The 12,012-nt window shown below is 31.7% G+C and overlaps 2 protein-coding genes across 2 annotated transcripts; both read left to right on the top strand.

Annotated features, from left to right (window-relative positions):
* Window positions 1–3,054: 3,054 nt before the first annotated feature.
* LOC149562456 (uncharacterized) lies at window positions 3,055–4,138 on the top strand. The gene is made up of 2 exons (XM_089823884.1): window positions 3,055–3,727; window positions 4,013–4,138. Exons 1-2 carry the CDS (start codon window positions 3,139–3,141, stop codon window positions 4,111–4,113), a joined length of 690 nt encoding a protein of 229 aa, XP_089680010.1. The 5' UTR covers window positions 3,055–3,138; the 3' UTR covers window positions 4,114–4,138.
* A 38-nt stretch (window positions 4,139–4,176) lies between these two features.
* On the top strand, window positions 4,177–4,971 carry LOC149562455 (uncharacterized). The gene has a single exon (XM_089827980.1). The coding sequence runs from the start codon at window positions 4,177–4,179 to the stop codon at window positions 4,969–4,971; it is 795 nt and encodes a 264-aa protein (XP_089684106.1).
* Window positions 4,972–12,012: the final 7,041 nt, after the last annotated feature.

The raw sequence follows: 12,012 nt of genomic DNA, 5'->3' as shown, positions 1-12,012 counted from the left end.
ACTTTCCACTTTACTTTAATAAATTTATAACTTTTTAAATCTCATGTGCACATTATTAAAATATCTTTATTCAAGTTCACATTTTTATCTTTTAATTAATTTTATTTTTAACTCATGCATAATTCATGCGAACTATAATCTTTATGATAATTAAATATCTTTTCACTTTTAATTTCATTTTTAGAAACTTAATTGATAAAATATTTATTAACTTAAATAACAATAATATTTAGCATTTATTTTAAAATGCACTCTAAATATATTATTATTAAATTAAATAAATATAATCACGTTCTAAATTTAAACTTTAACTTTTATCTCCAATATTTAATTCTCTCTTATTTAATTAATTCATTCATGCACAATTAATTTTCTTTTTAATTAAGATATTCTTTTATTAATCCTTCATGCACTTTAAGTGAATTGTTAAATTACTTTATTTAACTTTCCACTTTGACTTTGCTTTTAAAGTTAATTTATAATTTTAATCTCATGCGTACTTTATTAAAATACCTTTATTCAAGTTCACATGTTTTTATCTTTTAAATTAATCTCTTATATTTAAAACTCATTCATGCGAACTTAAATCTTTTCCATAGATTAATATCTTTTTCCTTTTTAATATATTTTTGAACGTTTAAATTGATAAATATTTATTAACTTAAATAACAATAATATTTAGCATTTATTTAAAAATGAACTCTAAATATATTATTATTAAATTAAATAAATATTATCATGTTCTAAATTTAATCTTATAGCTTTTATCTTCCAATTCAATTCTTTATATTTAATTAATTTCTCAATTAATTAAATATAATTAAATATTCAAAAAGTCATAATAATTCTCCATTAAATTAAATTATTAATTTAATCTATTAATTAGACTTAATTAATAGAAATTCATCAAAGACTCACAAAACAACATACGCACAAAATACTCACGGGTTTAAAAAGGGTAGACAGTCTATTATGAGTCCTCCTTGCAGGACAAGTATTTTAGGCTATGGCTAGGATTGGACCTGATCATTATCTTCCCATTCTCACCATTTGAGTATTTGTAATAGGGCATGCTCATCCTGGCAATTCAGGGAAGTCGATGCCCGGTACCTGCATCCTGTATAAAAGATGAGCATGTACATGCATATAATATATCTAAACTAAACAGACAATGGCGGGGAGTGGTTCATTGTGTAGATCCCGACTAGCAGGTGACTACGACTCCCTCCCTTAACCACATCAAACATGTCAGACAGAAAGATAAAATAAACATGCGCACCATACACATGCAAGTATGGGGTAAGTATCGTAAAAATCACAAGTCTAACATCAAATGCGTACATATAATAATGTATCTCTATCAATACAACATAATCATCATTAAAGACATCCTGTTAACATTTTTATGAAAGAAACCACATTTACTAACTAGGATCATCAAAATATCATTAACGACACATGAATGAAATCAACTAAGCAATAATAACTGATACATTTGTAATCAAAGTCATGAAATAATATCATAATATTGCAAATCTAGTATCTCTAAAACTAATCAATGCATAAAATCAGCCTAAGGAATTTGACAATGATAACAGAAATGCGATCTAGGGACAGGCACTACAAAAATTACTTGTGATCTCCACATTAGAGAATGTTGTGATATTTATTTATTAAACTTTTGATTTTTTAAAATTGATTTAGTTTTTAGATTATAAATTACTTTAAATTATTTTTTTATATTAGTTTTGTTTTTCCTTTAAATATTATTTTTTCAGTTCCTATAATTTATTTAGTCAATAGAATATTTGTTAGAGATCTTGTTATTTTTCATATATTTTTTTTGTATTTCTCTCATTAATTTTTCATAATAATTTTTTTAATGGGTTTTTTAAAAATGATTTTGTTTTTTAATATTTGATAAATTGAATTTAATTGTAAAATATTGAAATCATTGAACACATTTCTTAAACAATATTCAAATTTCTTAAATAATGTAAATTTTGTATCTATGTTTTAATCTTTGACTTTTTTATTTTTGTATTTTCATTTTTAAAAAACTTATATTTACATTATTTAATGTTCATTCTACAGTTTTCTCTTAAATCTCATATCCTATTGGCACACTCGTTGCATGTTCTAAAAATAGGATAGAAATTATAAGAATACAAATTTAATTTTACTTGTAAGTAGATTGAAGTGAATATGACTTTGACTATTGTAAAATTATAACAAAGTTTTCTAAGATAAAATTAAAAATTAAAAATTAAAAATCATGATATAGATGCAATTTCACCTACTATATAAATCTCTCTTTGATTTTGGAAGGAATTATTCACTACATCAGTTAAAAAATACATAATGATATTGTAGACAATAAATTAACTAGCAAGCTAATGATATGTCTTTGCATTGGTACCTTGATGGAGCAGTTTTCTAAGATAAAATTAAAAATTAAAAATCACGATATACGATGCAATTTCACCTACTACATAAATCTCTCTTTGATTTTGGTAGCAATTATTCACTACATCAGTTAAAAAATATATAATGATATTGTAGACAATAAATTAACTAGCAAACTTATGATATGTCTTTGCATTTGCACCTTGATGGAGCAGTTGCATTCACTTACAATTAAGAGTCTAATAGTCAAATACTTTTCTAAAAAATAAAATATTTTCCCATTCTAAGCCAAAACGCAGGGACTCTAGCTCACCAAGAGCTCTTGTTAATGGTATATCAAACAAAGTTGTGGTGGAACATTGACATCGATTTGAAAGTAGCACATCGCATGGATTTCAAGTAGCTTAAGAAATATTTTGATAGGAAATGAAAAGAACTGAAGCACCTGTTTTGAGAATAATAGATCTTCAATTCCGTGGTTTCCCAAAACTGTGTACCTAAAGAAAGGATTTGCTTATATCCTAAGCTACCTTAAAAAACCGCCATTATGCAACTTTATTTTATTCTATTAAACTTAATGAGGTGTGGGCTCCTGTTAATCGGATTCATGCCGCGTGGAGTAGAATAGATTAAAATGAGGAACTTTGATTTAAGGTTTGTGCCGTGCAGAGAGGGCGACAGATGCTTCAGGTGATCTCACAGCTAAACCGTCTGGTCAGCTTATAATCGACAATGCAGTTCTGCGAACTTTTCTTTCTTCATCTTTCTTTCAACGGAATTGCATTTAGAGCAAAGCAACTGCATTGCTGTAGACTGAGAAAAACCCCGGGTGATATGGACAACATTTTGACGTCCTTACCAGCAAAGGCAGAAAGTTCTCTGGCCAAAGATTTGCTTCAGCTGCGCAACAAGGGCAACAAGTTCTTCCGGCACGAGGATTGGAACATGGCAATTTACTTCTATTCCGAATGCATAGACTTGGCCCTCTCGCGCCACAAAATTGAGCCCCAAGGGGTGCCCTCTGCTTCCAACATCCAGGAGAAAGTCACAGAAAATCTTGTGTGTTCATACTCAAACAGGGCAGAAGCAAGGATTAAGCTGAAACAGTACGGGTATGCCGTACAAGACTGTTCAAAGGCATTAGCCCTTGATCAGCACTACCTGAAATCATTGTTTCGCAAAGGTCGGGCTTTTCAATGTCTGAGAGAATACAAGTTATCTTGCCAATACTTTGGTAGAGCTCTGGAGCAGTCCCCTGATGCCGCCCACATCCAGTTGCACTACGAAAAATCTATGCAGCTCGACCGCCAGAGCAAGCAAGGTGAGTTTGACCTCTCTCCCTATTTCACAAATGCTTGTTCTTGTCCACCCGAATTCAGCAATTATGTCGGCCCTGTGCTGATCAAGAAATCAGTCGGGCGCGGCAGAGGATTGTTTGCCACCGGCGATGTAAATGTCGGAGATTTCTTGCTCGCGGACAATGCCATTGCGTTCAGCGGCACCGCGAGGGAGAGATCGAAAGGAGTTATAATTGGTCCGGTAGACGTGAATGAAGAATTATGTCCTTTTGAAGGGAATTTAGAGGCTCAAATCATTTCCTGTGCAGTGTCATCTCCGAGGATATTAGAGCAGCTACGGTACCTTGCTGAATCGGATGAAATGAAGGTGCCGCCCATGGACCTCTTCAGGATAAATAATGCGAGCTGAGATAACTACGATCATTTCTCCAATCAAGGGTGGGAGATAGACCAGCAAAAACTTGGCAAGATAATGCTCAATCTGGGGTGTCATGCACAGCATATTGAGCCAAACAGGTACATGTCAAGACCTATTATGAAATATGGTTTGTGGACGCTTCCATCCTTCATTAATCATTCTTGTTTTCACAACGCCAACTATATTGTTGTGGGCGAGGCCATGTTTGTTATAGCTGCAAGGAAAATGGAAGCCGGAGAAGAAATAACAATCCCTTACTTTCCCAGTCTTTTTTCAGTGTTAAAACGAGAATTTGTTTGCAGGGGAATGGGATTCAAGTGCGAATGTAAGCGGTGTATGTTGGAAAGATCCTTATTAGCAGCTGAAGCATCACCATTGCAGGATATCTCTCAACGCGTTGATTCCATCGACTCGTTCGTGCTCACTGGTTCTGAGAGACGGAAAATTGCTATGCGATTGGAAAAGAGCATAGATGTCCTGAGCAGTGAAGAAAAGCAGCTGATAAGAGCATCTTTTATAGACCTCTACCGCGATATTTGTGAGTTAGATCAGCACGTTCATTCGTACGGCAGAAAGACTCTGCCTTCGCTGTGGGAAGTGTTGGACGTCTTCGAAGAGGTTTTTCCAGGGAATTCTCAGTGCCTTGAGCTTATTGCAAGGCTCTCTTTTTCCACCAAGGACGAACTTCTTTATCACAAGGCATTGAAGATGTGCAGAGCATACATGGGAAAGCACGATGAAGACGTTCTGAAAGCTGTACTGAACTCCATTGCAACACACATTTCCAGGCCGGGTTATACTCTGTTCGGCTTAAGGTCGGGCAATGAGCTCGCTTCTCTTTCTTCTTAAAACACTGTCAATCGAATTTGGGTATCTAATGTAATAGAGCTAAGGGAAACTGTATTTGCTAGATTCAGAAGTGGTTCTGATATTAGAATATTTAGTTGATTGCTAAATACACTCTCAAATTAGGAGCTTGTGTTTTGTAAGGGAAGAGAAAAGGAGATGTAAAAACAAGTTTTTGCTACTTAACTAAAGGTTATCTAGTATATTTAGTTGATCCTTTGGACTCCGCTTTAACTTCGACTCAGCTTTGTTTTAGATGCCTTCCATTTTGTTTTCTTCTTTAGATGCAAAATATGTGTGATTTTTTCTTCCCTCTATTGTGTGGTGTTCTTTCTTTTATCGTGGAAAAATAACTTAAAATATTTTTTTATTTAATTTATACATATATAATTTCTTAATTTAATATCTTATGTGGAAAAGTTATTTAATTATTTTTTTAATAGTGATGAAATTCTAAGATTTATTTCATTTTTATTTTATTAATTTTGTCAAAGTGAAGCTACTATTGTAATCATTCAATTCTTTTTAATTAATTTCAATCAATCAATACAAAGAGTTATAAACTCTCTTGACAACTAAATATTAAATATATTTTTAGTTTGTATTTAAATTAATCTTAAATAATCAATTTTTATTTTATAATGTAAGAAGAAAATTAATTTATTCTTTAAAGAATTAACTTTTATACATTTATTTATGATCGATACATTGGGGACCACACATGAATTTACAACATCTTTTGATGTCTTTTGCCTTATTGCATAGCATCAATCGTTTAAAAATTTCTTTCCATATTATAGTTGAATGGTGAGATATAATTTTTAAATACTAGTAGTTGATGTTTTTGTACTTGCAACAATAAGCTGATAGGTGTTTAATAATAAAATTATTGTATACTATTTTAAATGTGAAAAATTAAAACTATAATTAATTTTTATTTTAAGTAAAACATCAACTATCTACTCTCGAGGAAGATAGATGTTATGGATGATAAAAAGAGATCAATGAGCTAAGGGCCTTTGTTGTGAACATGATTATTTTAGCTAATCAGGTAGTTGACCTGACTTTGTACTTGTCCTGTTGCTGTCTCTTTGATGTCTTTTTGTCTGTTTGATGGTTTAGGACCTTTTGCTTTGGCTTGTCTAGTTTTTTGATTCTGATGCACTGTTTCTCATAGTCTTTTATTGCTTCTCTACCTGCTTCATTGTAAAAGGTTTTGGGTCCTTTGAAAACCTATTTTTACTTAATCAAAACATTAACTATCTACTAAAAATATGTTATTTATTAATATTTAATTTAAAAAATATGAATTATATATATATATATATATATATATATATATATATATATATATATATATATATATATATATATATATATATATATATATATATATATATATATATATATATATATATATAATTTATTAAAACAATACCCATCACTAAATTTAAAATGTTAGAAGCACTTATAGATCTTTGTAAAAATATTTCAAATTATAAGGCAACAAAACACCATTTTAAAGCAATGATAGCAACTAATTAAGAATAAGATAAATAGGGGGAAATATAGGTTAAAAGTGGAGATAACAACTAATAAAATTTCTAAATAAATAGGGAATAAAAAAAGAGTTAAAAGTGGAGATAATAGTTGGCACAATTTTTAACCTTCTGAATTTGACATTTATCTCGATGGCTCGCTCTAGTTTTAATTTTTGCATTGATCAAACATTAGACAATGCATATAAACATGATTCATCATTATTTGAGAAAGACTCTCCCTTTCACAAGACAAAATATGCTCTCAAAGTTTCAAATCCCTTCAATGTTCTCTCTCAATACAAAGGGTCTCAATTTAGGTCTCTTATTTCCCACATTAGCAGCTCCCACACTCTATGATGACATTCGTAACATGGTGCCCTTGAACTCCAATCAAGTTGCTCTATGCCTAAGGGCAAGAAATTGTTTAAAAGGAAAGCTAATAGAGGCAAATCACCTTGCGCAATCTCCAAAACCCTATTTACAAAAAACTATGAACTTCAAATAGGGAACTTCGAGGTTGGAAATGTTGAACTATTTAGATGCCCTAGTCAAAGATCCACAAAGGACAAACCTAGGGCTACTCATACAAATATTTCATTGCTCATTGACAAAACGCAGAATAATGCCAAAGAAAAGGATTAGATTTTGGTCTATAATCTCTAGAGTAGGTTTTTCTACTCACAAGACAAAGTATGATCTAATTTTTAAAAAAATTCGAAGGTCACCACAAGTGCTAATTCACTATACTAGGGTAATCATTTCTTTAAGTCATGCTCAACTCTAGGAAAGATCCACAAATCAGGCCTTTCTTTTGGCCCTCTAAATGAATACAAGAACAAGATTACCAGTAATGCAACTTCAAATCATATGTGGGATGACTATCATAACTATGGTCTAAAATCTTACCAGGGAGACAACCACATATTTGACTTTGACATATTGAAATGGTTGGTAAAAATATTCATGGGTGAGGTACGTAGCACCGAGTTACATGATGGCCTTGTTTTTGTAGAATTCTTAGATTATACTTTTAGAGAAAAATTCTTAAATGGCTCTACTTTATTTTTTAAAGGATTTGAAATGTATTTCTTTAAATGAAAATCTAGTTTTTGACTTTTCTAAAATTTCTCCCATATCCGCACATACGTGGACCAAACTTCCCAATTTCTCTGTGGAACTTATGAACGTTTCCATCCTAGAGAAAATTAGTATTCTGTTGGGAGGCTTTAGGGGTATACTTGAGAATTCCTTAAATATTAACAACATGAAAATTTTGGTAGATATCTTGGTAGCTAGGTCCCTTAAACCCATCAAAATTATCTCTAACAATTCTATATATGTTTTATATCCATCCATTTTTAAACACAATATCACATCCAAAATCATTTTTACTAATCTTGATCTGAAAGAGGAATTTACAAAAATACCTCTAAGGTTAATATTTCAAATAGTACAGGGATCCATTTTAAACTTTTGAACAATGGAGGATTTATTGTTTTCCAAGAATACTCAGATCTAGATGAGGGGGTGATTCCTAGCTCCTTCAAACCTTTAAAGGTCTCCCCTCATACACCCACCTCCTCTCCAATTAAGCCACTTCTCTTTAGTTAAGAATCTCTGATGCCCAACCTAGTAACCACCAACGTTCCTCCCCTGTTCCCTTCCCATACTCTCAACCTCCCTTCTTCCTCCCCTTGCCCCTTTAAATGACAAGTCAAATGATTCTATGGCTCACACTCCATACTTTTCTTAATTAATTGGATTTATGATTATTCCCAATGCTTTTCTATACGTATACACTCAATTACCAACTTCATCCTCTCCCTATTCTTGCCTTCCCTTGGAATCCACTCCCTTGTGATCTCTATCTCTGCTCCTCTTTCTCCCAAACCAATTGTTGATCTCTACACTTATGATTGCTTATTAGTGTCCAAACACTTAGTCATTTACTATCCAAGGATGAATAATCATCACTACGACCAAGTCATCTAGTAAAGACCAAGCATATGTAAGGATATGTTTATTTTGCATCACATGTCGAACAAGTCAGTAATTTTCAAGCACCCCAATTGAGGCCGAGCACATAAGCAAGTGGAGCTAATATAGTAGAAACTAAGTAAATTGCAAGATATGTTTGCTGAGCTAATAAAAAATAACATGTATATAGAAGCCAAGTGCTAGTATGAATGTTAATGATGACTAAGTGTCAATACATTTAGATGCCAAGCAGACCAATTTTGTCATTTGAGTCTATAATTGCACAAACAACTATATATATCATTTTGGCCAACTTCTATATGATATTTAATGTTTGTAGAGATAATTAAGATGAAAATTATGTGTTATTTTAGAAGGTAATGATCCAAAGGAATGAAAATTAACCAATCAAAAAATTAGAAAGAAATGACAAAACAAGATGAATTGTAAACCATTGATTAAGATCTAGAACTTTTGAAGAACATCTATTTAAGGAGAATTCTAACCTTAGAATTAGTGTGTTTGATGAGAAGAGAATGATGTAGACAAAGAAAGATGGAATGTGTAGATGAATGAAAGTGTGAATGCACAAGTGAATAAGTGATCAAGGAAAGAATAGAGCCTATGAATGCACAAGTGAATAAGTGATCAAGGAAAGAATAGAGCCAAAAAGACTAAGTATGGAATTAGATTAGACAAGGGAAATCCAAGCAGTGAAGGATTGGAGATCTCATATTAAGACACTAAATCTAGACATTATATAGAGGGGATCCAAAATCATCTTACAAAGAAAATCGAGGATCAGGTACTGAATCATTATTACCAATATTGAGTGAGGGAAAATCTCTTAACCAAGTGAGCTTAACAAGTCTATGTAAATTTCTTAAAAGAGTCCTTACTTAATTGTAAGTGTTAAATTATTTAATAGGGTAGGACTTAACAGTCTTGAAGCTTATAAGAGGGAATACCCCTTACAGGGTAGATCATATATTATGATCAAATATTGTAACCCTAACAGGTTAACTTTATTATTGCAATAGTGAAGATTTGTGGGTTTTATCCCCACCCTAGTTTTACCTTCACATTGAAGTGTTTCTAGGTTACTAAATCATTTGTATAATGTGTTGAATCTTTCATGGTTATGTTTTTAGTATTACAATTTTATGTTACATTTAAGATATGAGATAGTTTAAGTGTGAATTTAATAATTTGGTTTTGTAAGTAAAAGTTAAAGATCCAAATTCACCCCCTCTAAATATCTTGTTTCCCATTAAATTGTTCCAACAATTGGTATCAAAGCTTTATTCTCTTAGAAGAAGCCTAATAGCTTGAGAGGATCAAATCTTCGAGATAGAGGAATACAAGTTCAAAAAAATCATTGAAAATCAAATGACTAAAATCTAGATCATATTGCAACAACTTGAAGGGGCAATAGAAGAGTTAAGGAAATCACTGAGAAAAAGGAGAGAGATTGCAATTCAACAAAATGATAGACTATATAAAGAAGTAGAAACATAAGGACTACTTGACATAGGAAAGACTAGCAACAGTAATGAAGCAATAGCAAAACTATTGGAGAAGAACAATACTTTAAGAAAATAGGAAAAATAACTCAATAAAAAATAGGAAACTTAATCAGCAATACTATGTGAAATAATATAGCAAAAGGAGAATGTTGAAGAAGACAAAGTTATGGCTAAACAAGATAAAAGATAGATGGCAACCAGATTTGAAGAGAGACCATTTGAAGTACAAAAGATCACAAATAATCAATTGGATATGATAAATCAATTGATAATTGCAACTTAAGAAGCAAACATAAAGGACATGGATCAAGATCACAAACCTAAGGTCACAAAATGAGAAACTAAGAAATGAGCTAAGGAATGAAAAGGAACTTCTAGAAAGAATGAACCAACCAAGTGAGGCGATTAGATACTTTGAAGAATTGATGATATCACCTAGATCAAAAAGAGATACTTTTGGACTGGGATACAACAAGCACTTTTCATCTACTAATGAAGGAGAATCATCAAAGAGTGGAGAAAACAAAAAAGAAAAATTCAAAGGTAGACCTACATGTCATCATTGTGGCAAACTTGGACCCACAACCAACATATGCATAAGTAAGAATGGTATGAGAATTTCCAAAACTAAGTCTACTAGAAATTATTCTAAATGTAAGAAGGTAGGACATCAAGCACATGAATGCAGATCAAAGAAAAGTGATCCACTCACTACATTTAAAAGATATTGCTATAATTGTGAGAAATATGGACATAAAGCACATGATTATAGATCCAAGAAAAAATCCAACTAGACACTTGAGAAACAAGAACATACATCAACAAAAGAAATTTTTTATAATTGGGATTACAACACATGGGATAACTTTCACTATTGTAGAGAGTATGGTTACATCCTAGAGAATTTTGTTAAGACACATTTCAGAGGAAATTACAAGAAGTGGTTGAATTAAGAAATAGTATGTTTTAGTTGTCTCAAAGTTGGACATATTAGTAGAAACTATAGAACTAAAGCACTAGCATGAAGCAATGGAAAATGAAAATTTGAGGAAAATAAAACATGAGAAGAAGTAGTGAAAATTGGAAGTAGTGGTGCAAGAAAAGTTGAGATCACCCAATCCAATGGATCAGGTGATCCCATCACATCTAACTAAATGAACAAAGTGTGCAAGAATTTTATATTCAATGATATATTTTACATCAGTTCCTAACATAAATGTGCTAAAAGTTCATATTTTCATAAGTAAAGATACATTAAGAACATATCCATAGTGAAAGAGAATCATTTTCTACATGGAGTACCGAGCATAAGAGGTATAGTCAATATTGATCGAGCTTTGTAGTACAAATCACAATAATTGAGAATTTATAAACAAGTATGGAGAATGAGCTAGCTGTCATACACCTACCAAGTATGAGGATATTTATTGCAGACCTAAGATGGAAATTTGAAGATATTTATCAAATTTGAGAATTAATTTCTATTGACCAAGCGATTTCAGATCTCACAAGTGATTTAAAGGCGATTAAGAAAATTTTAGCAATGAAGCAAGCAAATCATAGTGGAGAATTGGCAAGATTGATAACATCTTTAAGTGATATTTTTGGTGTCGAGTCAATTATTTCTGAAGGTTTTATAGAAGACTTTATTTTTTTAGAACCCTAGATCAAATGACATCATCAAGAGAAATGCTGAATGATAGCAATACTCAAATTATGAGGAATGACCAATGTCCTCCACCAAATTTTAGGTGCAGTGTAAATGTTGAGAAGATTGAAGATGATATTGATGCCCTATTATCAATTCCACCCAGAGTTTAATTAGTTAGAATGTAAGATCTTTCTATCTATGCAAAGTACGAGAGATTATAGACTTCAAGATTAGGGCAGCTTATGAGAAGCTATGCAACAATGGAGCATTAAAAGATGAAAACAAAATCATTGCTAAGAAAGGGCTTACTAGTACCCTAAGGTTCCCAAAGATTTTCAAGGCTAAATGG

The sequence above is a fragment of the Cupressus sempervirens genome, chromosome 4, assembly GCF_028749045.1.
Source record: "Cupressus sempervirens isolate cs-2001-9-10 chromosome 4, ASM2874904v1, whole genome shotgun sequence".
NCBI lineage: Eukaryota > Viridiplantae > Streptophyta > Pinopsida > Cupressales > Cupressaceae > Cupressus > Cupressus sempervirens.
Note: the sequence above shows the minus strand (reverse complement) of the source record. Positions and strands in the feature narration are given on the sequence as shown.